Here is a 26,758-nt window from a genome sequence, read left to right as displayed (position 1 = left end):
AAGGAGGCAATCTATGATGCTGTGCACTCCTATCTTTTGGAGACGGGGAATGCAAAGGGCGGCAGGGGAAAGCCACTCGCATTGGGTAGCTGACTTGGGCAAGGGCACTGTCAGGCGACGGGATGGTGCTGACCAGTTGTTCTCTTCCTCCTAATTAGGAAGGTGCTGTCTCATGAAGCAGAAACTGCTGGAGCCATCATGGCCTTCTTCCTCTCCTTAGGCCTGGCTTTGGGAGCCATCATCTCCTTCCCACTGAGATACCTAATCTAATGGAAACCACTCCACAAAGGATCAGCGCTACCTGCCAGCTCAGAGCCATCGTACTATTGGGGATCTCTGGCCTCTTCCTAGGAACCCGCTGCCATAGCTGACTTGGACTTGCATACCTCTTGGCTTGGGGCAGAGTGGGGGCTTGTCAGCCGCTGAACAGATGACTCGGCTCCCGTTTCTGTGCAGCCTCCTCCATTTACTGGTGCCAGCTAGGAATAATCTCCACCAGTTCAGCAGCATGCCAGCCATCTCCCAGTGCAGCCTTCATCTCCTGCCTCCCAAACTCAGTATCATTCATTCTGTGTGGTCTCTTAAGCTTGGACTATTTTAAGACTTTTGGCTCTAGTGTGTTTACATTTGTGCATTTGCCACTGACACACAAAAGGGATTGGCTCCCTCTGCCCTGTAGTATTTCTGCCTCAGCCCAGCTTTCTAACCCTGCTCTGGTTTACACGGATCTGCTTCATGCGCCCAAACTACTTCAGTATCCAACTGGCTCTCAGAACGGAGATCCCTACATTAAGGCCATGTCACTGAGACAACTGATACCAATGCTTTGTCAAGCTGATGGCATGTCCCACCTCTGAGTGGTGGACCTTTGCTCAGCGTGCATGACTGGCACACCAAGCCACCTTGTTTCCTTGAGAGATACCTAGGTAACGGACGGAAATGTGGGATAACACTAGCTGGAGAAGGGAGCGTAGGCTACTCCTGGCCCATAACTGGTGGAACTGTGTGTGCACGTGTGCCGGTAAAAGCTGACTGTGAAGGCTTCCCATTAGTAAAGCACCTTAAACTTCTCACCATTACTTTGCCATTGTAAATGTGTGTTGTAGCTATACAGTGGTACCTTGGCTCACGAACTAACTCTATTCCAGGACTCTGGTCATGACCCAAATTGGTCGTGAGCCAAGTTAAATTTCCCCAAAAGGTTCAGTGTAAATAAGGTTAATCTGTTCTGTAACCATTTTTTAAATCAGAAAAATGTGAAGCAAAGTGACAACAAAGATCGCGGCCATTTCCCTCGCCCCAAGCACAAGCGCAGCCATCTCCCTGCCCCCGCAGCACGACCAAGATCGCACCTGTCATCCCTGCACAGGTCTATCATCCCAGCACGCTGGGGGGGTGTGGGGGGGGGAGAGACGGGCACAATTGCGGGCGCACTGGGGGAGGGACGGGCACGAATGGGGTGCGCTGGGGGTGGGAAGGTGGCCGCGATCGTGCTGGTTGAGGGGGGGTGATAGCCAAGATTGCGCCTGTCTTTCCTGCAGGATCATGCCTGTGATCACACACGCCTTCCCTGCATGAAAGCAACTGCAATCGCGGCCATCTCCTGACCGCCCCCCCCCCCCCCAAGTGGGGAGATGGCCACGATCACAGTTCTGTTCATGCAGGGAAGGTGTGCGTGATCACGGGTGCGCTGCTGCAGGGAAGATGGGCACAGCACAGCCACGGGGGAGATGGCCGAGATTGCGCCCGTCTTTCCTGCAGGAGCGTGCCTGTGATCACGCACGCCTTCCCTGCACGAAAGTAACTGCGATCGTGGCCATCTCCCCACTCGGGGGGTGGGAGATGGCTGCGATCTTGGTCGCCACCCAATGCGGAGTTTGCAACCCAAGTCAAAATTTTTCAGAAATGTTTGTTCGTGACCCAATTTGTTCATGAACCAAGGTGTTCATGAGCCAAGGTACCACTGTACATTTGCCATTTTGTATACCGACTAAACATGCTCTGTGTTATCACTAGGTGGCAGTAGTGGAAAAGGTCATGTATTCTTCAATATAGCTTGGTGTGCAGTCAATGTTAAAATAATTCCAGGGTGGATCTGAGCAAAGGTCTGGGCGCTTGCAATCACTCTGCGGCTTCTCTTCTGTGCTCCTTGCATTAGAAATCTCAGGATTTTCGTTATTTCCTTTGTACTCCATTTAAGAATGGCAATGCTCATGATGTATTATTATTGTTAAAAGTGAGTGCGTGTGTAGTCCTTCAGAATGCAGAGGACAACAGAGTGTATTATAAAAATGAGACAAATTAAAAAGTAGGACTTTTTAAAAATGCCTGGAGGTTTAAATATCCAACTTTAAGAATTTGATGGGCAAAAAATCTAAAGCATGATTGATATGATTTAAACAGCACATTATGCAGCCATTCTAATCTAAAAAAAGGGACAACAGCACATGTTTCCCTTATATTGTTTAAGGATGCCATCCTTGAGGAATTAGGGGACTCCAACAGGGTAGAAGAAAAGACGTGCTCCCACCCTCCAAAATGCTTAGATGGCCATCTGCCTGGTGTGTTTTGTGCCTGGTTGCCAGGCGGAGAGACTGGGGCACCAAAGATAGGCTTCGTATCCTGGGGGAGCCTCCCTCCCCATCTCCCAGAATGCACCGGCCCCGGCACCAGTCCTGAGTTGGTCTTGCAGGTGGTGTGGAGAAAACTACCAGCTGCAAGATGGGTAGAGTAGCAGTGGGACTTTGATCCTTCCTACCTACAACTTGGTGCCCTCCAGGTATGCTGGACTACAACTTTTGGCATCCTTTAATCTGCCTGACCAGCTGGGAGTCATAGCCCAACGTATCTGGAGGGCACCAGGGTGCACTAATTTTAGTAAACCAAAGAACTTTGCATGGGAAGCTGACAACCATTTATCTATTTCATTTCCACTAATTTCATATTAATTAATTCCATATATGCATGGGATGCTGACAACCATTTATCTATTTCATTTCCACTAATTTCATATTAATTAATTCCATATCTGCATTTCAATATTGCGTAATCAGTCTCACACATACTTGTGGTAGTGATGAAACTAGACTGCCACCCAGTGGCCACATGTGCATACTGCAAAGCTAAGCCAGCTCTTACTGTAAGTATACTCATTAAAGATTTAAAATAATGGTGCAGCCAGTTAAGTTTACAAATCCTAGAGCAGTGGTGGTGAACCTATGGCACATGTGCCACAGCAGGCACGTAGAGCCCTCTCTGTTGGCACACAAGCCAAGTCGCCCCAGCATCACCCCAGCAGCCAAGCATTGGATAACAGCGCACATAGGGGCCATGCACATGCTCAGGAGGAGCAGCGGTGCCAGGCAATGACGTCACAAGCCGCGACCCGTTAGCTGCGGCTCGTCCGAGCTTTCGCATGGCCAGTCAGTGCACTGCCAAGGATACATATATATATATATATTTGCTTGGACTGGCTGTTTTAGTACATTCGTTTTTATTAACACAAGATTTTGGCTTTGAGTTTTCTTATGAAAAATTGAAATTTAGTATCTAAGATTTACCAAAGAGATGTTCTAATTAATGCTGTGCTGTCCCCTGGCACAGGTGAATCTGCAGCATCATACTCAGGTTTTATTGCAGTGCTGGCACTTTGCGATAAATAAGTGGGATTTCAGTTGCGGTTTGGACACTCGGTCTCTAAAGGTTCGCCATCACTGTCCTGGAGCAATGCAGTGCTCCCCCTTACTCTCCATTCTATGGCAAGCATCAGCCACGTGCTCAAAGTAGGATAGAAAAGAAGGGTCTCACTGGAACCGACTAGTTGTGATGCAATGGAAGACACTGTCGGGGTTCTTTCCACTGGGCACCCCACATTAGGACATCCTTTCCTCTGGTTTCTGTTAATTGGTTCCAGCACTGGCTATCTTTGAATCTCGCTGGACCTTGATCTGATGCATCTCCTTGTTCGAACACTTTTGGGACTCAGTTCTCTATTTTCACCTACTACTCCAATGGCACTTTGTATTAATGAACGAATTACATTTCTATACCACCCAACAGCTGAATCTGTCTGCCTTACCCCCACATACGCAACAGAATGTGATACAATACGTTAAACTACAGCATGAAAGAAAACAACCAAAGCAAAACTGAGCAACAGTACAAGAATTAAAATACATGACAGAGAAAGGGGCATCTTCCTTAGTATTAACATTTACAACCTTTTCCAAAATAGACTGCTTTTATTTCAGCATTAGTCCTATGTTCTTCCTAACACAGAGAAGGCATGCATTCCATGCACACAAACCTCTCACTGGCCAGTGGGTTCTCTGGATGGACTCAGCACTTTACAGAGCCAGAACAAGCGGAGATATTCTTAACTGGCATGAGAGGTGGGGGAAAGGAAGCACAACCTAGGAATGGAAAACAAATGTTCAGCTTGCAAACTCCAGGAGTCCAACTAAAGTAAACAATGAAAAAACAAACCACTGCTCAGCATGGTCTACTGTTGTTCCAGCAACAAGTAATCACAGGGTTATCTGATTTGGAACACTCATTAAATACTATTTTCCAAATAGTAAATGCAAGGGCACCCAAGACTGCTATTGGATAAGCACATCAAATTGCCTTAGTAGCCCTCAACTAATTAAAGATTCCCCACCAGCCCAGCCCGATTGGATTATAGTTGGAGAAGTACTGGAATGCACTGCTGAAAAATCCTGACATAAAGAGTTTAGACAGAGCAGGAGCATTATGTGTGATTCTAGGTTGTTTCCTCCAGCAAAAGTTACACATCTAAACAAATAGAATAAGACATCTGTAAACATGGGTTTTCAATAGTGGTCAATTATATACACTGGGTTATATTCAATTTCCACTGGAGGGACTTTTGTCAGCAAAAGAAGGGGAGTGATTTCCCCTTCCATGTGTCCTCAGAATCTTCTCCAGAGGGTTCAGGGATGCTTGTAGGGAGAGCAGTGGAGAGAGTCCCACTCCATTAGATTTCTCCCATAAGGGCTTATAAGTGGACTGGAAGCATTTCTCCACCTGAATTACACGGCGGGTGGTCCAACTATGTTACTTGTGCTGATCCACTGGAAAATTTCAGCACACAATTAGAACGAGCAAGGAAAAGAGGAGTCGTCTATCGCTGCACTGAGCAAGAATGAGAGATACATGCAAAACATGACACTTTTGTTCTGTGTTGGACAGTAAGGATTTAAATGTGCTGTGGGAAAGCACCAAGGCAGTAGGCCACCGTTGTCTGATTGCTGCTAATGATGCTGCCCCATGCCAGTAATGTCAACAGTCAAATACCTGCCACAAGGCAAATGGCCGTTCTTGCCAGAAAGGGTCTCCCATGCAATAAATCTCGCCCATGCTGCCTTTCGGGGAAAAGTAATTAGTCACAAGTTTACAAGATCGCATTCACTCACAGAAATGCATATTTACTCTGTGTATGTGCACCACGACCCTCCCCTTTTACACCAAAGTCTCTCATCCATACATGTTGCCAATAGTCTCATAAAAATCCTCTTTCAGTCTGTGCTATGTTGCTTCAGCAGGGAAGACAACCTACAGGCCTTGTTTGGAATTATCTGGAAAAATGCAAAGCCTGATCTACTCCCGGATCAGGTGGGAAGACTAAAATCAAGAACGAGAACAAAAGCAAGTTGGGTTCTCTCCATGCAGTAGTTTGCACCCTTTGCAACAATTTTTCTTCCCACCCCAGAGTTGCATTTACCTCCCATGCCAAGCGTCTCAATGGACTGATCTGTTCATACAAACTATAAAAGCTGACAGTGGAAATGCAAAAGATTTTTGAGCAAGGAAAAGGAAAATGTATTTTCCCATTATTGTTCCCATCAGGGTTGGGTCCTTCTTGGGATCAAACCATCTTGACCTTAACTCGGGGGTGAAGAACTAGTATGAGCATGCAAAGCCCTAAACACTTGGTGCCAGGTTATCTGAAGGAACACCCTGTCCCATATGTACCTACCTGGACCTTGAGGTCATCTGCAGGCGTCCTTCTCCAGGAGCCTCCTCCAAAGGAAGTGAAGCGGGTGGCTATCAGGAAAAGGACCTTTTGGGTGTGGCATCCTAGCTATGGAATGAGATCCCCACAGAGGTGCACCTGCTGCCTACTCTATTCTTTTCAGCGTCAGGTGAAAACACTTTTATTTTCCCAGAATTTCATCAGTTAACTTTTTAACTTTACTTTTAATATTGCATTTTATCCCATACCATTGCTATACCTCTGTGCTAATCCGATTGCAATTGCTGTGGTTTTTATTGTCTTGTGTTGATCTTTTTCCTTTCTTGCTTTTGAGTTTAACTTTTGTTAACTGCCCTTGGCTACTGGGTGGTATAAAATGAAATAAATAGATAACCTAGATCAAATCGTGCCAGAACTTTCCCTGGAAGCAAAAAAGTCAAAAGTGAAGTGGTCCTGCTTTGGACACATCATGGGAAGGCAAGGCTCACCATAGAAGACCACCATGCTGGGGAAAGTTGAAGAGCAATAGGCAGACCAACTACAAGATGGCTCGATTCCATAAAGAAAGCCACAGCCTTGAGTTTGCAAGAGCTGAGCAGGGCTGACAAGGCCAGCACCTCTTGGGGGGCATTCACTCCTGGGGTCGCCGTAAGTCAGAGGGGACTTCGTAGCACTTGGACTTGTGCCAATCATTGAGGCTTATGGGTAGCACTCAGCTCACGACTTTGCAATCATGTTCCATCGCTACTATGCCCATATTTAGCCTGCAATCCTATAGACATTTACCTACAAATAAATTCAATGTGATTTACTTCTAACTAGTAATATGCAAGTTTGGCTGCTCATTCATTGTTGTTGTTGTTGTTAGTCGCGAAGTCGTGTCCAACCCATCACGACCCCACGGACAACATTCCTCCAGGCCTTCCTGTCCTCCACCATCCCCCGGAGTCCACTTAAGCTCACACCAACTGCTTCAGTGACTCCATCTAGCCACCTCATCCTCTACCGTCCCCTTCTTCTTTTGCCATCTATTGTTCCCAGCATTAGGCTCTTCTCCAGGGAGTCCTTCCTTCTCATTAGGTGGCCAAAGTATTTGAATTTCATCTTCACTATCTGGCCTTCTAAAGAGCAGACAGGGTTGATCTCTAGGATTGAGCGGTTTGATCGCTTTGTGGTCCAAGGGCCTCGCAGGAGTCTCCTCCAGCACCACAATTCAAAGGCCTCAATTCTTCGACGCTCAGCCTTCCTTATGGCCCAGCTTTCACAGCCATACATTGCAACTGGGAAAACCATAGCCTTGACTATACACACTTTTGTTGGCAGGGAGATGCCTCTGCTTTTTAGTATGCTGTCTAGATTTGCCATAGCTTTCCTCCCAAGAAGCAAGCATCTTTTAATTTCTTGGCTGTAGTCACCATCTGCAGGGGTCTTGGAGCCCAAAATAAATAAATAAATAAATCTGTCGGGTTCTATCACTTCCATTTCTTCCCCTTTTATTTGCCAGGACGTGATAGAACCTGATGTCATGATCTTAGTTTTCTCGATGTTGAGTTTCATGTCAACTGTACCACTGTACAAAAAATGTTTACACCTTTGTCATTAGAAAGCCTGCCTGCAGATCAAATAAATTGCCCCTATATTTTTGGCACCCCCCCAACATTAGGCTGCCTACTGACCTGTGCAAATCCCTCCATGTCCCCCATTTTCATCATGCAAATGCTGTTACTTTACCAGCACATCAGATTTCTTCCCCCTCCCTGCCCCCAAAACTTTTTTGCAACATCCCTGATGGAGAGAGCTAATGATGTCAAATGCTTGCACATCTTCGAGTGATCTCTGGGTTGGCCTAACATTAGTCCAACATTAGTATTGGACTAATATGAACACAGGACTAAGATGAAAGAACAGGAAGGTGCAGATAGGGTCAGGTGGTCCCCCGGCTGCAGTGCCTTAAACTCGCTGCTGGGACCCCAAGTTTCTTCGCAGAAGAAAGGCGGAAGATGCAAGCGCAGCAACAGCCGACCAGGTACCGGCTCCGAAGCCTCCGAAAGGAAAGACTGAGAAAGTTGCCATGCAGCAAGATGTCTCCTTACGCCACGATGCAAAGCGCCTCAGAAAATAGTTCGGCTCGCCTCGCCGCTGCGGACCAGCCGGAGCCATCCGCAGAGTCTCCCCCTCTCAGCTCGGCGTGGTCCGCCGTGCCCCGAGTGCGCACGTTTTGCTGCTAATCTGGACCGCCAAGCTGAAGTAGTAGGTGGAGAAGGGCTCTGTAGACCCGGCTGGATCGTGGCGTGGCCCATCTCCAGCCACCCACCCGAGCGCTTATAGAAACCTTGTTTACCATGGTGCTTTCCAGATGACTTGGGTGCAGTTTCCATTATTTAACTCGAAATAATTAGAGTTACAGTCCAACACATTTGGAGGGCTCCAGGTTGGGGCAAGGTGGTTCCTACTGAATCGCGCCTGAAAGCCTGGAATGTATAAAACGCTAAGAAAGCACCTCCGAGCATGTGCAGAATGCCTTCGTACCTACAGAAAATAGGCAGAGCTTCCAAGGCAGGGGTGGTGATGTCAGAACAACCCTCTGTCCCCTCTTTGACTCGAGCTTTTGGGTCGTGAAGACTCAGTTCCCTCCTGCCAATCCTCAGCAGCCACCGCAGTGTATTTCTAATAAAATGGCTATGCAAACATCGGGGAAAGGCAGGCGGGAGAATTGCAGACTCGCACGTTTCCGGCCGTTGCTTTCTCTGTCACTTAAGTAGGAATGATCTTGTGGGTCCCACAACATAAACAATGTACATTAGAACTAGAAAGACTCCTGTGGCACCTTAAAAGACTAACAAATTGATTTGGGCACAAGCTTCTATCCACAAAAGCCTATGACAAAACAAATTCTTTAAGGATTTGTTGGTCTTTAAGGTGCTTCAGCCTGAGTCTCCTAGATTGCCATCCATCAAACTTCTGCAGAACCCTTGAAAAATGGATTAAACTACACCAGCATGAATCACGGACACTTTCACATGTGTTATAAAAACTGAAAATGCTAATAATTTATCATAATTATTGTGTTGTTGAGCACATGCACTGATACAAGTATATAATTCAGGATAAAGGACATATCTGGCCTCTTACCTAATGTCTTTTCAAATTTGCATATCACAAACTTCTGTTTCAGTTTTTAAGACTGCAGTCCTATACACATTCAGCAGCAATTAAGTCCCCCAGTTGATGGGGGCTTGCTTCTGAGCAGACATAAGTAGGACTATACTGTTAAGTGTTTTATTCTGGATTTATTTGCACTGATCAGAAGTACTAGGCAGAAATTTTCTCACATGATGCTTTTCAGGGCTTTCCTCTTCCCTCCCCATAACTTATTCTTTTTGTCATTCCTTTTACCTTGTATTGAGCTTTACCCTTATAAGGAATGACTAAACTTCAAGCTAGTTTCCAAAATGAAGAGGTGCTGGAGATCTTATTGCAAATACACATTGGCTGCTGGAGCACAGAATTTTAGAAGAAGATCTGAAACAGAGTCTGCTTTATAGACTACAGCAAAGCCTTGTGTGGCTCATGAAGAGTACAAATGGTCTTGAAGTAATTGGGTGTACCTCAGCATTTGATTGTCCTGATGGATTACCTTTATTGCATACAAGAAGGAACTGTTAGGACAGAATGTGAAGAAACAGAATGCTTTCCAAAAAAAAAAAAAAAAAAAAAATTTTAGAAAAAAAAAAAAAAAAAAAAAATGCTTTCAAAAAAAAAAAAAAAAGCTGCATTAGGATCAGAAGAACAAAGAATGAACATTGGTGGAATGTACACACATAATTTAAAGTATGAAAAGGATACCACATTACTGCCAGAAAGTGGCAATGATTTGAAAGGACTCCTGATGAAAGTGAAAGCTGAACATGAAGAAAACAAAAATCACGACTACAGAAGAATTACAGAACTTTACTGTCAACAATGAAGAAATCGAAATTGTAGAAGATTTTGCATACCTTAGTTCAGACATCAGTTTAGAGGGAGACTGCAACCAAGAAATTTGAAGAAACCTGAGACTTGGAAGGGCAGCAATGATGGAACTAGAAAAAAAATAATCGTGAGGATGTTTCATTGGGGAGCAAGGCCAAGGTCATCCATGTTCTTGTATTCCTGATCACTACGTATGGTGTGAAAGCTGAACAGAGAAGAAAGCTGACAGGAAGAAAATGGATCTGTTCAGGACATTGTGGTGGAAGGGAGCTATTCTAGACTGACAGAAAAACAAATGAGTCCTGCATCCAATCTAGCCAGAACGTGCCCTGGAAGCAAAAGTCATGACACTGAGGCTGTCCTACTTTGGGTACATTATGAGAAGGCAAGATTCACCTGATAAGACAATCATGCTGGGGAAAATTGAACGGCAGAAGAAAGGAAGGAGCAACTATACGGTGAATCTGTTCCACAGGGGAAGCCACAGCCTTGAATTTACGAGAGCTGAGCAGGGATGTCAAAGTCAGGTCATTTTGAAGGGTATTTGTTCATCCATAGAGTAGCCATGAGGCAGAAACAACTTGAAGGTGCATAACAACAACAATGACTTGAAGTCATTTAGATTGCAACTTGAGGCAGACAGTATCTCAGCTTGTTAAATGAATCTGTGAGGTTACTTGGGAGCCTTTCAGGATGAAGAACCAGGTAAAAATGCTTTAAATCTAGCTGAGACCCATGGCTGTCTTGATGTTGTTATACTATAATACCTGTCCACCGGTTATGCTGGCTGGGGCTGGTGGCAACGACAGCATCTGGAGGGCCACTGGTTGCACATCTCAGCTATTAATGAATTAATGAATAAATAATATTAGCCGAATGCAACAGATATGCAAGTATTTGATTATGAACTGTTCAGTTTTCTGTCTCATGCACATACACAGAGATATCTAAAGGCTGTTGTACAGAAATGTAAGTAAAATTAAAGCTGCCTTGCAACTCTCTGAAAGTTGCATGCATGTAATCTTGAAGCTTTGATAAATGAAAGCCACAACTTATTTACTTTTAGCCTTTCTAATCCTGAGGGCTTTGGACAGCTACCAGTTCATTCTGAGGTGAGGTTTTCAGCAGTCTTGACAGTGGAATCTGATACATGTTGCTGCACTGAAGTCAATGGAATGTACTTCCAAGTATATGTGTTTAGGACTACAACCTAAAACCATTACAACTTAAAACTTATAGACTGAGAGGGCAATTCTATATATGCTTAGTTGGAATTAAATTCTTCTGAACTCAGTAAGGACTAAGTTCTATTGAACTTTTGCACAGATAAGTATAGGATTTCACCATTGTTGTGATGCAAATATTTGTGGAATCATAAAGGTAACAGAATAGTGGAGTAATAGAATCATAAAATCATAGGGGAGTTGGATGGGGCCAAGAAGGTGATTGGGACCAAATCCCTGCAGTTGCAGACACCATCCCACTCAGATGACTGTCCAGTCCAGCTCGTCAGATTGTTAAAGTGAAGTCTACTTTCTGGTACAGGAAAGTTGTTGGTTTTCAAAGTATCCCAAGACTCCTTGTTGATTGTGAGAAACAGACATGCTAGGCTACCTGTCTGGAACTAGGAATAGGATTTTAACCAGGGAATATGCTGGAAGGTTTCCAGCAGTCTTTGCTATCCTGTAGTCCCTTAAGACAAACACCTGTGTTCTGCCATAATAGATACATGCAGATTATATACACATATATAATACATATGATGCCCTGAGTATCGTTCAGTGATGAATCCCCTAGCAGTTGCCATTTATTTACACAGTTTATGCCCTCCGTCCTCAGCTGCAGCTCGGCCTCTGTGCTGATCCAAGGTCAACGCTTCGCTTCTGCGGAGCTGGACAGCGGCCGCGGAAGCTTCCGCCTGCAGCCAGGCGCTCGCCTTCGATGCGCCGCAAGGCTCCCTTGCACAGGGATGCTGCCGCTGCGCCGGCCCAGCACACCCGCACCCTTTTAAGGCGGAGGCAGCACGCCGAGCGACAGTTCCGCTCTCAGCCCCTATATAGGCCCGGCACGGGCGGTCCCTCCTCCTCTCCGGGCTTTTGTCGGAAAGACCGGGTCGTGCTCCAGCTTCATCTCCGTCGATCAAGGTATGCGGGGCCTGGAAGCCCCCGAGCGAGGCCGGCGATGCGGCGGGGGGCGGGGGGCTGTGCCTGGAGAAGTGCCGCCGCGCGCGCGGCTGCGGCGCAAAAGGGACGCGCGGCGCGGCGCAACGCGGCGCACCTGCTTGCCGGAGCCATGTGGCGCTGGAGAGGATGGCGAGACCGAGAGGCCCCCGGAGGGCCGCATCTTGAGGATTCCTGCGCTGCGCCCCTGCCAGGATCCCCCGCACCCACCCTCCATCGCAGGGGTCCTGCGCCGCGCCGGGCGCCCTTTCCGCGGAACGGGGCTCCACACGTGCCCGTGGATTTAGGCCCGAGCAGGCTCGCTGCAGGCCCGCAGCACGCGCCTCGCTCACCGCCCCTTGTGGCTGAGCCGTGCCGTGCTCTTCCTCTCCGCCGCCGTAGGAGGAAGCTTCGCCCGCTAGGCCATCCCGCCCCAGCTGGGTCTCGGGGGAACGGCGTTAAAAACCACCCACCGGGCCCCGTTGACGCACATGTTGGCAGGGCAGGTCGCCTACTGAAGAGCCTCTTGAGCAGGCCCAGGCTCCCTCAACCTGGTGCCCTCTAGATGTGCTGGGGCAGATCCTCACCTATTCGAGGAGTGTGGGGATTGTAATCCCACCACATTTGAGGGGGCACCATGTTGGGGAAGGCTGCTGCTGAAAGGTGACCATCACTATCATATCCAACTTTTATTTAAACTTAAAAATTACAGCAAAGCATTCTCTTCTCTAACTGCAATCTCTGGTTTGTATTAGCAATTAGGGTTTTATGTAAGATTTACACAAATCAAGCTTGAAGTGGGATTGGTGAACCAAAAAAACAGATAGTTAGAAATGCAGGTCAGCTGTTGAGTTCATGAAGCGCTGCAAGATGTGGCACGGTGACATGAGAGGAAGCCTGGCAGTATCTATCCCTGACCTTGTTCATGCATGGAAACAATCCAAGCTAGAGTAAATCAGTTGTGCATCGCAAGGACCTTATCCTTGTCTGGGATGAGAGCAGCTGAGTGGCCATGGGACACTTAGGAAACATCCATATCCTTGTCTACATATTTTCTTCAGGTCCTTGAGATAACACAGCTGACTTTCCACCATGTAATCCAGGAATGAGCCAGTATAGCTTTCTGGTCATTGGCAGAGGAGCAGGGAACCGCTGCATTTGTATACTGGGCTTCCCTCTTCATGCCTGTGTGCCGTCCCTGGTTGCCTGTGGCTGCTGTCCTAGTGCTTAAACGCAAGGCTGTGGAAGGCCACTGCTCCCAGGCCAGTACAGGCTCAGCCCCCTGGTATTGTAATATGGGGGCAATATTATAGGCTTACTTCACAGGGTTTGCAACATATGTGAAGCTTATTTGGATGCTCTGTGAATACCCAGCACTGTTATTAAAGTATGTTACGAAGGTACTGATACCTTGAATTTTCTTCCAGATGCCTGAAGAAATCCAGCATGGCGAAGAGGAGGTGGAGACTTTTGCCTTCCAGGCAGAGATTGCCCAGCTTATGTCCCTGATCATCAATACGTTCTACTCCAACAAAGAAATCTTTCTGCGGGAGATAATTTCCAACGCCTCTGATGTGAGTATGGTGCTCCAGAACAGTGGATGGCATGTGGAGATGAGGAATGCAAAGGAGTAATACTTGAGAACAAACTATGGATTGTGCTGGATCAGACCAAAGGCCTAGCTAGAACTATGCAGTGGGAAGTCACTTAGAGATCACCCCTTGCTCAGTTCAGGATCTGCAATGCAGCCTGCAACTGTAGTATCTCTCCCAGTGGACAATGAGATGCACTATTCGTAGGATGACCCTAGATTCTACTATCATCAAATAGAGAGAGAGAACAAACTTCCTCCTGACCACTTTCAGAGGCATATTGGCTGTTAATGTAACATGAATTTTTCTGATCACCTTTTAAAGCCCTCTCAACCGCATCTTATGACAGCTTATTGTAAGCTGGAGGTGCTTCCTTTGTTCTGAATCTGCCAGCAATCACTATCTTACATTCTAATATAATATGAGAAAGAGAGAAATTTCCCTCTAACCAGCATTTCTTTACACAATACGTAAGTTTACAAACCTCTACAAAGTCCTCGGTTAGTGTATGAACTTTGAGGAGAAAATGAGAGAAAGATGCCTGCATATTTTCTGGGGCACTACAGTTCTGGGCCAGCTTTGCTTCCTGAGCCTGGTTTGAGAGAAGTGCCTAGTTCTGCTTGCATTTATCATGGCTGAAATCTACTTGCTTGGCTGGGTATAAGGTCCATTGAATGCAATGGGACTTACTTTTCAGTAGACAGGACCAGCACTGTGTTGTACACCTCTTCCTTTTCCCCATGGAGAAGCTGCTCTGCAAGAGACATCTGGTCCAGTGAGTGCTCAGTGGGTCTGGGTGACCTCTCTTTGCTGCTGCTCTGTGATAGCAGTCATGCCCTTCTGAAAAGATTTTTCTTACTTAGCGAAAACTTGTCTGTCTCATTCATCTCCGAAGGTGAGAACCTCATAGGCAGTTGCCTTATGCTTCTCTTTGGAAGACGTATTATTGAACTCTGAGTGAAGCCAACATTTGGTAGAAAATCCCCTATGTTTATGTGCCTTTACTTCTCTCGTAGGCCCTGGACAAGATCCGCTATGAGAGTCTGACGGAACCCTCAAAGCTGGAAAGTGGCAAGGAGCTGAAGATAGACATCATCCCCAATCCCCATGACCGGACCCTCACACTGGTGGACACTGGCATTGGAATGACCAAGGCAGATCTGATCAACAACTTGGGCACCATTGCCAAGTCTGGCACCAAGGCCTTCATGGAAGCCTTGCAGGTGGGCAGTTGCAGAGCTGGGGTGTTTGGGAGGCAGCATGAGACAGCAGGGCTTGGGCCCTTCTCAGAGGTGCAGGGTTCAAAAAGCACAGCATGCCCACTGCACAGATATGGGATAGCCCAAAATAAGAATGACACATGCCAAGCCCTAGGCCACATTTGATACTAGTTGGTCCGCCTCTTTTCCAGGGCAGCTTTCATAGCTCTGTTTCATTCTCACAGCAACAACCTGTGAGGCTGAGATGCGTGACTGGCCCTAAGTCACCCAGTAGTGAGCTTCCTGGCTGAGTGGGGACCAGGACCTGGACCTCCCAGGTCCTCTAAGCTCTCGTGCATATAGGCTTTCATCCTGGCCTGGGGGCGATGCCCCTTTTTGCCAGACACCAACATAGGGTGGTTTCCCAGCTTTTGTGCAGCCCCCCACCCCACACGCTCCCTCTGTCTTTAGCAGACTGAACTGCTCCTCCTCAAGTTTTGCTGGCAGTGAGGGGTATACGCTAAGATAAGCTGTTATTCTGACCTCCCACAGCTTCCTTGGAAGAGGGTCTACAGCCATATTCTAATGGTTGACAGGCACCCAACTTTGCTTTTTGACAGAGGATGGGCTGCTGCAAGGAATCAGCTGTGCCCACCATTTCTAGGAATTGGATGAATGGAAGGAAGGTTGAGTGCTAAAGGAGGCCGCCAGAGAACTGGGGTGGAGCTCTTGGCATACGAACACAGGTCTGAGTGACAAGTACCTGGAAAAAGCAGGGAACCAAAGAAAGAAGGTGGTCTAGCAAAACATTACATTCCACCTGGTGGGGGTAAAGAGGCAAGGAATATAGGAAGAAAAGGTGTATCTTGTTTTCACATTTATTTGAAAAATGGAGCCAAGTCTTGCTGAGCTTCTGTTGCATTAAAGTAATACTGTTGGACATTTAAGAGGCAGATGGATTGTGTAGCTTTGTGGAGTGTCATGTTCAAAATTACATAAACCTGGAATTTGTAGACAAGTCTTGGTTGCATGGTACAGTAATGAAGAAGGAGAAAGAGAAAGAGAGATTCAGTGTACTGAATCTCCTTTGCTACTGGAAAGACTGGTTTGCCAGCAATTGCCCTCATGCTCTGTCATCATGGACTTGTTTTGAAAAAGCAGCCAAATGCCGAATCCAGTGCCTAGCATTAATTTATCTGTTTTGAAGCCTTGTTATAGTGTTCAGGATCTTGCCCAGACAGTACCCCATTCCATTTTGGTTTTGGCTTTTGACTTTTTAATCAGTATAAAGCTGCAGCTGAACAACAGCTGCTTATTACCTGCTGCTAGAATCATTTCCTCTTTGGTCACTGAGAAAATCTTGCTTGTGTTCATTTCAGAAGGGTGTGTGTTTGCAGTGTATCAGGTTGCTTACTTGCCTTCTTTTCTAAGAGATCTGTTCTCTTCCTTTCATTCTACAGGCTGGAGCAGACATCTCCATGATTGGGCAGTTCGGTGTGGGCTTCTACTCTGCTTACCTGGTGGCTGAGAAAGTGGTGGTCATCACCAAGCACAACGATGACGAACAGTATGCCTGGGAGTCATCTGCAGGGGGTTCCTTCACTGTTAGAACTGATCATGGTAAGTATGACTTGGGTGATTACCATCGGCTTTCCCCAGAGGAAAGGGATTGATTCAGCTTGTGGGATGTTAAGCTGACTAATTTGTTTCAGTTCCTAAGCTGTGAGGACAGAGCGGCCCCAAAGGATCAAAGATGGATTCTGAAGTGAGCAAATAGCCAGGCAGCATCGGAGGCAGTTCACTTTTTGGTGACCAGGACTATCCCGACAGAACAGTTCAGATTCTGCGCCCAGACGGATGCAAGCGCACATGCATCCGTCTTGCTAATGTTCATGGTGCTTGTGACTCATTCCCCGTAGCCCTTGATTTGCAGCATTTCAGATCTGCTGGATTGCAGCACAATTTCTGTGTGGGCAAAAGCAAAGGCATACTGGTTGAGAAATACAAATGGGTTTGTGGGGGTTGCTTTCAGAATACACAAGCTCTTTCCCCAAACATTAGGCTCTGATGCAGGGTTTGTGTCTGAGTGCGTAATTTTAAAAAAAAAACCTCTTCCTTGTAATAACAAGTAGGAACTTGTTCTTTAAAAAAAAAGCTCAGTGGGTTGGATCCTTTGTCATGCCTCTAGCTGAGTCACTGAAATAAGCGGGACTTGGGTGAGTCACAAATGATGTGTTGCATTGACTTCCATGAGTCCACTCCAGGTACAGCTAAATCTGCATCTGATCCAGTCATCCAACTTGTACGCCAGCCCATTCTGAACCATATGTAGAATCCTGTCCACCTCCCAGACATTCTGATTGGTTCACATTTTTCATTTGTAAGACCAAGCTCAGGGTTGGGTGGATGTCAGACTTGTTAGATCTGCCTTGTTTTAATAGAAGCTCAAGATAAACTAATCAGAACCACCTGAGAAAGACAGAACACTGAAGAGTCAAAGAGCAGTGAGTCTCTGAGCACATCTGGAACCTAGGAATGTATGTTCAGTACCTGAAGATGCCTGATCTCACCCTCTTTCACAAAAATGTATCCTCTCCTGGTTACCCCTTAATTTCAGCAATCTAATTCAGGTGTCTGTGGAATCATCATCTTGCTGCTAGTTAAATGACTGGGAGTCAGAAATCCTTTCCAGTCTGCTGCAGTCATCCACCAGTGGATTCAGAGCTACCGTGTGCCCATAGCTGCCCCATTTGGTAGCTGTCTGAGTCCCATTTGTTGACCTGAATGAACTCTGAGCAGTGTCTGCCTGCCCCCTGTCTTAGGTGAGCCCATTGGCCGGGGCACCAAAGTGATCTTGCACCTGAAGGATGATCAGACGGAGTACCTGGAGGAGCGCCGTATCAAGGAAGTGGTGAAGAAGCACTCGCAGTTCATTGGCTACCCCATCACCCTCTATGTAGGTATACCAGAGGAGCTAATTCCCACAGCCACCTTTTGGTACGCAGCACTTGCTAGTGCTTGCTGAACACCTTCAAAGCTTGTTGGCCACTCATTCACTGCCACAGGTTTTCAGCTCGTCACTTACAGGGCAAATGCACCCTTCGGAAATCTCTCAAGAACAAGCGCCAGCACCACGTGTGAGGCAGGTGGGGCTCAACTAGTAACGATGCTGCCTGAACCGCACAGCTGCCTTGCCCAGCTTGCAGTCCTCCAAGCTGAATGCAGTTCAGCTGCCATGCCTCCAGTGTTTTTGCTGCCTGGCCCTTCAACCTGCAAAAACCTGTGTTTTTATCTCGTGTTGTGAGCTGCCCAGAGGTGCTATGGCACAATTGGGTGGCCTACAGATGTTTAAAATAAATAAATATGGGCTGGGCATGCATTTGGCTGGCTTCAGTTGTCACTTGGTGGCCTTCATAGCTGCCTTCAGATGTTTGAAGGGCTTCCACAAAGACAGGCAGTACTGGAGTCACCTGGTGAACCTCAGAGGGCTGGATTTGTGTGCTGGGCCTGAGGCTTCTCCCTCCCTCCCTCCCTCCCACACACACAGACACACACCCTGCTTTGCACATGCAGTACTCTAAGCAGGTATGTCAGGAGGCACATACGGATTCTGCAATGCATGCAGAAACATAGGATAGATGAAAGGCTGCTTGTCTGAGGATGGAGAAGTCTTGCACACTCTAGATGGGAAAGCAAAGCTGCTTTCCATGGTAGTCCCACGTGGGAAACCCTGTGCTATGGTTTACTAGAGAAAGTTATCTGCATCCTATAGTAGGTGCATCTCAACTTCTGTCACATCTCAGGATATGATTACTGGCCTTCTCATTCAACTGGGAAAGTGTTTGGCCATGTTTTAGATTGCGGAAGAGTAGAAAAGCCTGCTAACTTGTCAAGCATGAGGAGCAGAACGGCCAGACAGGAGCCTGGCAAGCTTTTTAATCTAATGCTGTCTTTGAACCTGCAGCAGTAAGTTTCCCTTCTTTCCACAGGTGGAGAAAGAGCGTGAGAAAGAGATCAGTGATGATGAGGCTGAGGAGGAAAAAGATGAAAAGGAGGAAGAAGAGATGACTCCCAAAGAGGAGGAGAAGCCCAAGATTGAGGACGTGGGCTCAGATGAGGAGGAGGAAGGTGGCAAGAGCAAGAAGAAGACCAAGAAGATCATGGAGAAGTACATCGACCAGGAGGAGCTGAACAAGACCAAGCCCATCTGGACCCGCAATCCTGACGACATCACCCAGGAGGAGTATGGCGAGTTCTACAAGAGCCTCACAAATGATTGGGAAGACCACCTGGCTGTCAAGGTGAGATCCTGCGGTGGAAATGGGCAAGCAGGCAGATACTACTCCACCGCTAACTGCCTGGGCCCCTGTGTCAGCCAGAAGCTCATCAGTAATAGCAAATGAGAGCTGTGTGTGAACCGAGAAGCAGTCTTCCTTGTGGAAAAGGGCAGAAGAAGCCTTCCCTTTATGGAGGAGCTGGTCTGCAAGGTGCTGTTGGTTTTAAGTTCTTCTCACAGCTCCTGAGATGTTTCCTAACTTTCCATCACATCGGAGTATTTCATAATATTTCTTAGTGTGAACTAATTTTTCAGACAACTCATAGCTAACATTGTTCTGAAGGAGAATATCTTGTTTTTCTCTTTACTACCTTTGCTAAGCAGCAGCAGTACTAGTTGCTAGGCTTAAAGCTTGGCATGTGCACAGAAAGAGAGAGGGGAAAAGAGAATTCAAGAGGCTACAGGGACAGAAACTGGGTGTGTGGCTTCCAAATGCCTTGCAGGAACACAATCTGATTTCTTCAACTGTGATGAGTTGAAATTGTGTTGGAGCAGCTTCCTTTTTCACTAATAAGTCACACCTGCCACTTTAGGATTTTTAAAGGGATAAGATGAGGTCCGGTTTCTGCTAGGAATCCTATGATGTAGACCAAGATGGAGAACCCCAAGCCTGTGGGCCAGATTCAGCCCTCCTGGGGTCCCTGGTTGTCCTCTGGGATTCTGCAAAATCCAGGCCACATTTCCCACCTCCAGTCTTTGGTTCTTTCCTGCCTTTCCTGCATTTCCTCCCCACTCTGAAAGACTGACAAGCCTCTGGCAAGGTTTGGTAATTGGCAGCAAAGAGCTTTAAGACCAAATAAAGGGGGGTGCTTTTATTTGGCCCTGCCCCTTTGGCTTTAGCCCTGCCCACAAGTTTCTCCAAAATAGTATTCAGCTCTTGTGCTGGAAGAGGTTCAGTGGCCCCAATGTAGGTTCTGAATTGCATAACTTGAGCCATGGCTGGCTTTCCTGTCCAGGCAGGCATTTCTTGCTGCCATTTTTCCCACAAGTGTGGAGGTTTGCCAGTGGCTCAGTAGCTCATTCAATGTTCCCTGCTTCACAGCATTTCTCTGTGGAGGGGCAGCTGGAATTCCGGGCACTTCTTTTCATCCCACGCCGGGCCCCGTTTGACCTCTTTGAGAACAAGAAGAAAAAGAACAACATCAAGCTGTATGTCCGCCGTGTCTTCATCATGGACAGCTGTGATGAACTTATCCCAGAGTACCTGAGTAAGCTTCCACTCAGATCCTGCCTTTCCTGACTTAAAGGCTGGGTGCTTTTCTTCCCCTTCTGTTTGACCCATCTCAAACCTGTGGGTGAAATTCTAATTCTGGAAGAAGCAAGTCCCCCATAGAGGATTCAGGGTCACTGTGTTGGGCTGCCAGAACCCAGAGTAGCAAAGTGTCCCAGACAAGGACTGAGAACATGTGCAGAGCCAAGAGCTCAAGCACATGATCTCATCTGCTGACTGCGCACTGAGTCACAAATAGATAATGTGTGTAGATCTCATGTATCATCAAGAGACGTAGTATCTGTAAAATGGGCAGAAGCCATGCTAGAAAAGAAAAATAATGGCCCATTTAACAGGAGGAGTTCACTAGTGTTTTTCTAAATATTTTCCTTTTCTGTTATACCTAACATAAGTTTTAAAAAAGTTAAATCCTGAGACTTTGGGATGATGATATAAGTAGGCTGGGCCTTTAAAATTATTGGCTTGGCTGGGCTGCCAGAACACCCCACCATGGAAGGCCATCCCTGAAGTGGCCCCTTCATCAGATACCTAGAACAGCATTGCTCCCAGGCAGCCTGATGGCATCATGGACTGGAGCCCTCGTTTCCAGAGTTTAGGGCTTTGGCTGTCATTTTCAGATTAGTTATCTAGACTAAACAATGTGTGCAGTCTGTCCCTGTTGGGATACTTCCATTTCGGGTTCTGTTTCTTTTGTCTTGTTAACTCAGACTTCATCCGGGGTGTGGTGGACTCTGAAGACCTGCCCCTGAACATTTCCCGTGAGATGCTGCAGCAAAGCAAGATTCTCAAAGTGATTCGCAAGAACATTGTCAAGAAATGCCTAGAACTCTTTGCAGAGCTGGCAGAGGACAAAGAGAACTACAAAAAGTTTTATGAGGCCTTCTCCAAGAATCTCAAGGTGAGAGCCAGGGCACCCTGTGCTTAGCGCAGCACAGTTTTTGATACAGCAGAAGCTCTTGATCTGGATTTATTGAACTTCTTCCATGTTAACTTTTTCAGAATTCTAGGAGTTGTCAATGATTAACAGAACAAACCAAAAAATATTTTCTAGTCCTCATGGTTCCAAAAAGGCTAGGAAACATAGGCACCAACTCAAAAAAGTGGAGCGAATCGAAACAGTGATATCTTTTGACCAGAAAGCGTGATCCTCTTCAGCCTGATCACCTGTTGTCCTTCATACTCAGCATTTAGATATCTAACCAGTTAGGTACCTATTTATAGTTTTTGTGTGGACTTTGAAAAGACGTTTAGCTGGTGTTAGCAAGAGAAAAAGAGTTGCTCCTCCTAAATTTTGGGGATCCAATTCAGAATGATCACATTTAAGTGATCTCTTCTCATGGAAGGTTCCAGAATGATATTTATTTTCTGAACTCATGGCTAGGTGAGGGGAGGGGGGCATGCATATTTTCAGTTCCTTATACAGAGGGAATAAAAGGATTTTTCCTTCTAAGATTTTGGACACAGTTTAAGTTCTTGAACTGAAACATAGGATTTCCTTCCAACTTTAAATGAAAAATTGGGGGAATAGCTTTTATTTTAACTGTCCTTTAATCTTCCCAATGTATTGGGAATAGGGCAATCTCTGAATCCAAATGGATGTGTGTATATAACCTCCTTGCTCACAGCTGGGGATCCATGAAGATTCAACCAACAGAAAACGCCTGTCTGAGCTGTTGCGTTACCACACCTCTCACTCGGGCGATGAGATGCACTCCCTCTCCGAGTATGTGTCCCGCATGAAGGACAATCAGAAGAGCATCTACTACATCACCGGTGAGTGACATGTTGGTGCTTCACAAAGGAATGTAGACTACGTTGAGCAGGAATGGCCTTGACTATCCTAGGACTTGGAGATACTGTATTTGTTTGTTTGTTTGTTTGTTTGTTTATGAATGAGACTTCTATGCTGCCCCATTCGCTGAAGCCTCTGGGCGGCTCACAACCATAAATAAACTTCAATAGAATAATATAAATTAAGAGTATAAATTAAGAGTATAAATTAAGAGTATAAATTAAGTTGCCCTGGCCAAAGAATAAAATGAATAAATAATATTAACAATTAAAATAACATTTGAATAAAAAGGTCTTCACCTGGCACCGAAAAACAAATAAGGACAGTGCCAGGTGGACCTCTCTGGAGAGCGCATTCCATAGATTGGGCACCACCGCAGAGAAAGCCCTCCTCCGAGTACTCACCCTCCTAATTTCCTTCACGGAGGGTTCCCTGAGAAGGGCCTCTCCCGCAGATCTCAAGGGGCGGGCGGGCATATCTGCACTTATACTGCACTTATACAGATACTGCACTTCTGAAGCTTAGTGACCTAACTTCTAGGAAGAACACTGGTGCTAACGCAAGGCCAACTTGCCTTGCAAGATGGCCTTCCCTGAAGCTTGCTGGTTCAATGTCTAAGTGGAGGTGAGATGAGGAAGGGGCTCTTTGTGGCTGGATTTCAACTTTCATTGCCCTCCCCCATTAGCTATGTTGGCTATGGCTGCTGGGAGTTGCTTTCCAGAAACAACTAGAAGTCCACGTATTACCCATCCCTGAAACAGAGATGGAGAATCCAGTCTCTAAACCTCACCATTTCAGAGTGGAAAACCTGTTAGTAGAGTTGGGAAGCTAACAGGTTTTCTAGGGGGGCTTTGAAATGCTTTGTTTGTCCATCCCTGTTCTCTGCACTCCATGCACCTCGCTAAAATGCTGTGTCCTGGGGTAAGTTTTCCTCACAAGATGACAAATGGAAGCACTCCTCGGAGCTCCCTAGATTGCATAATCCTCATGATGTTATGAAGATAGAGTTATACAAAGCTGGCACATATTCATAATAGGAAACGAAACCTTAATCTAGCCTAGCCACAATTGTATCTTGATTTCTCATTTTCCCGTAAAACCAGCCTCTGTGTTAACTCAGAACCCCACATTGGCTGCTTGGTAGAAACAGATTCCATTTTGAGATGTTTTCTGGTAATGAAATGTCCTATGGGCTTGTATTTTAGCTTTCTGGATGGCCTGGATGTAACTTAGCCATTTGGGGAGGGGGGGCATGTTTGGCTCATATCTAGGGAGAAACATTCATGTATCTTCCCATTTTTCCTGGTAATCCCTGTATCATGGCTTATATGTGTGATACTCAGTGTTGGGGGTGAACTGCAAGTCCATGGATACATTTTGAATTTTGTATTGAGGGGGAAAAACTACAGTTCTTAAACTTTACTAGTAATCTTGGTGCCTTGGACTATATTTGTAGAGAACTTAACGACTGTCAAATTTTGCAAATAGTGTAACAATCATGCTACCCAGGATCACTGCAATTGAGTGCAAAGGCTAGTGAGCCTCAAATAATGTAAGTTACTTGACCGGGTGATTTGGATGTTGGACTACCAGTCTTGCTAGGTTCAGGGCCTTAGTGAGGCTTAGCAAACTGCAAGGCCAGTTAAACCATACCTCCTGCAAAAGCAGTGTTAATATCTGCAATGGAACTGTGAGATTGGATGGATGGGTTTTGTTACTTCCTAACCTTTTGGGTTGCAGGGGAGAGCAAGGAGCAGGTGGCCAACTCAGCCTTTGTGGAACGTGTGAGGAAACGGGGATTTGAGGTGGTGTACATGACAGAGCCCATTGATGAGTACAGTGTTCAACAGCTGAAGGAGTTTGATGGCAAAACCTTGGTGTCTGTGACCAAGGAAGGCCTGGAGCTGCCAGAAGATGAGGATGAGAAAAAGAAGATGGAGGAGAGCAAAGCCAAGTTTGAAAACCTTTGCAAACTCATGAAGGAAATCCTGGAGAAGAAGGTTGAGAAGGTGAGCTTGTCTGCCCTGCTATGGGCTCTTGTCTCTGTAGGGTTGTGAGTGGCTGACAACACCCCATCCCAGCCCTTCCCCAGCCCTACTCTTGATAAGACTCCACATAATTGTTTTCTAAATGTTTGCTAGGTGACAGTCTCAAATCGGCTGGTCTCTTCCCCCTGCTGTATTGTCACCAGCACCTATGGCTGGACAGCCAACATGGAGAGGATCATGAAGGCCCAGGCCCTGCGTGACAACTCCACCATGGGCTATATGATGGCCAAGAAGCACCTGGAGATCAATCCTGAACACCCCATTGTAGAGACTTTGCGTCAAAAGGCTGAGGCAGACAAGAACGACAAGGCCGTCAAGGACCTGGTGGTGCTGCTCTTTGAGACGGCGCTGCTTTCATCTGGCTTCTCGCTGGAGGATCCACAGACACATTCCAACCGTATCTATAGGATGATCAAGCTGGGGCTAGGTGAGCTGTTGGGAGACAGGACGTCCAAAACGCTGGAGATCTGCTTGCTTCTACTACTAAGACAACCTTCCACAACCTGGTGATGCTGGCTGAGAATGTTGAGGCTTGCAATGCAGCACAGGGGGCGCCAAGTTGGGAAGGTTGCACTGAGACAGAATGTGGCAAACCGGGTACTTCACTGGTTTGTCATTTGACCCTGATGTGCTCAGTCACAAAGCTTCAGTGGGTCAGGGGTCCTTGGTCTTGGGAAGCATGAGTTCTCAGGACCCAAGGAATGATGTTTTCTCCCTACTAGCATCAAAGTGGAGCCCTGTTCTAGAGACAGCAGGGGAGACAAACATGGGTAGATCTGTCTAGGTTTGTGCAGCAAGATGGACCTGAAGTGGTGCTTGCTGTAGGCAGAGAAGTAGAAAATGCCTGCATTTTGTATGCACAGTTGATTTGAAGTCAAAATGCGAGATTTTGGAGTACCACAAGGTATCTAGGCATTGATAAAGGCTGGCAAAATTCCAAAGAGCAGATATAGAGGACAAGCCAAACTCAGATTCCATGTTGGTCGTAAACATCAAACCATCATTCCTTCGGCCCCTCTACAACACTGATTCCACTGTATGGGTTGTTTCAAGAATTTCTGGGAATGCTGAGTAACTCTGTGAAATGCTTTTGAACATGCTTCATAATGTGACACTGAAAGTAGTTCACCCTGTTCTCCCTTCACACTTTACTTATCTGTATTAGATCTATAAACAGCTGTTAAGTCTACACTAGCCTTCCCCATCTTGATGCACTTTTGGACTGCGACTCCTATAATGGACTGTTGAACTGCATGTCCCAGAATTCCCAGGCTTGGACAATGGGAGTCACTGTCCAACACAACTGGAAGGTCACAGATTAAGGAAGGCTGGTCTAATAGCATACCTATATGCAGGCTTTCCCTCTGTGATTATGATTAAGGTGGTATTATTTCTAATCTGGAATTGTCCTGATGTTTGTATCTTCTGCTGTTCTTCCTAGGTATTGATGAAGATGAAGTGGCTGCCGAAGAACCCAGTGCTGCTGTCGCTGAAGAGGTCCCTCCACTGGAGGGAGATGAGGATGCATCACGCATGGAAGAAGTAGATTAAAGAAAGTGATCTTCCTCTTGTTCTCCCCTGCCCACCCCCGTTCTTCCCTTGCACCATTGCCCTGCTCAGGAAGCCTGGCTCTGGCAGTGCTAATTGCACACCTCAGTAATGGTCTGTTACTCCTCTGTGTATAATTGGTAGCCAGTGTGGCAAGGGGCCCCCATACCTATGAGCTCTGTCTTTCTGCTCACTTAGAAGAAGCTACTGTGGGGGACAGGGACTGGTCCACTGGCTTTTATTTTTTTTCTCCCCACCCCCACAGACAGGGTTTTATCCTAAATCTCGGCTGCCAAGTGTCCAGCCCACCACAGTGGAGGTGAACACAAAGCAATTGCCTTTCCCAGAGACAGTGAGTTTATTTCTTGTCTGCATCTCTCACTGCTGCCCCTTGTCTTCAGAGGGCAGGGAAGTGTACTTCTGTTGGCTGTTTGTATTTGGTTTTGTTTTACTGGAATTAAACTTACAAAGAATGTGGTTTACAAAGAAATTTGACTGTGGTGGATTTCTTTTATCATCCAGTGCAGGTACCTTGTTATCAGACTTGCTGTGATTTGGTAAGGACAGAAGAGTCTCACTCAATCAGACCAAAGACCTGTGAGGCATTCTGTCCTCACAGTGCCTAAGGGTATGCTGCTGGGAAGGCCAAAAGCAGCACAAGAGGGATAGCAGCTGTCCCCCAGCAACTGCTAACCAGGCTTCCTGAAGAACCCAAGAGCAAAGAAATAGTCCTAGTTCAGATGTTTTGTGCTAGAATATGTGAACCCAACAGTGAAAATCATAAAGAGCATCTCTTTGCCTCCATATTAAGTGCAACTATAAGCACATTTTTATATAGAATGTGATTGAGTCACTTTCCACCCAGATTTGCTCTGCTGGCCTCAAG

The 26,758-nt window shown here is 46.4% G+C and overlaps 2 protein-coding genes across 6 annotated transcripts in view; both read left to right on the top strand.

The window, feature by feature from the left end:
• SLC29A1 (solute carrier family 29 member 1 (Augustine blood group)) overlaps positions 1-1,211 on the top strand; it is an 81,579-nt gene extending 80,368 nt beyond the window's left edge. For all 5 annotated transcript variants that reach the window (XM_044445586.1, XM_044445254.1, XM_044445334.1 and 2 more), the window contains exon 15: positions 159-1,211. In XM_044445586.1, coding sequence (XP_044301521.1) covers positions 159-270 — 112 coding nt within the window. In that variant the 3' untranslated portion in view covers positions 271-1,211. The remainder of the gene's footprint in view (positions 1-158) is intronic.
• A 10,793-nt stretch (positions 1,212-12,004) lies between these two features.
• On the top strand, positions 12,005-26,362 carry HSP90AB1 (heat shock protein 90 alpha family class B member 1). The gene is made up of 12 exons (XM_044444828.1): positions 12,005-12,111; positions 13,554-13,700; positions 14,735-14,941; positions 16,378-16,537; positions 17,740-17,873; positions 18,907-19,218; positions 20,296-20,461; positions 21,192-21,382; positions 22,110-22,257; positions 24,017-24,285; positions 24,418-24,751; positions 25,766-26,362. The coding sequence occupies exons 2-12, from the start codon at positions 13,554-13,556 to the stop codon at positions 25,873-25,875; spliced, it is 2,178 nt and encodes a 725-aa protein (XP_044300763.1). The 5' UTR covers positions 12,005-12,111; the 3' UTR covers positions 25,876-26,362.
• The last annotated feature ends 396 nt before the right edge of the window (positions 26,363-26,758 follow it).

The sequence above is a fragment of the Varanus komodoensis genome, unplaced genomic scaffold (assembly GCF_004798865.1).
Source record: "Varanus komodoensis strain SLA01 unplaced genomic scaffold, ASM479886v1 scaffold1, whole genome shotgun sequence".
Classification (NCBI taxonomy): domain Eukaryota; kingdom Metazoa; phylum Chordata; class Lepidosauria; order Squamata; family Varanidae; genus Varanus; species Varanus komodoensis.
Note: the sequence above shows the minus strand (reverse complement) of the source record. Positions and strands in the feature narration are given on the sequence as shown.

Coding starts and splice junctions, on each gene's coding strand:
- HSP90AB1 (XM_044444828.1), top strand. CDS start 13,554: ATGCCTGAAGAAATCCAGCATGGCGAAGAGGAGGTGGAGACTTTTGCC. Junction 16,538..17,739: donor CACTGTTAGAACTGATCATG/GTAAGTATGACT, acceptor CCCCTGTCTTAG/GTGAGCCCATTGGCCGGGGC. Junction 24,286..24,417: donor TGGAGAAGAAGGTTGAGAAG/GTGAGCTTGTCT, acceptor AATGTTTGCTAG/GTGACAGTCTCAAATCGGCT.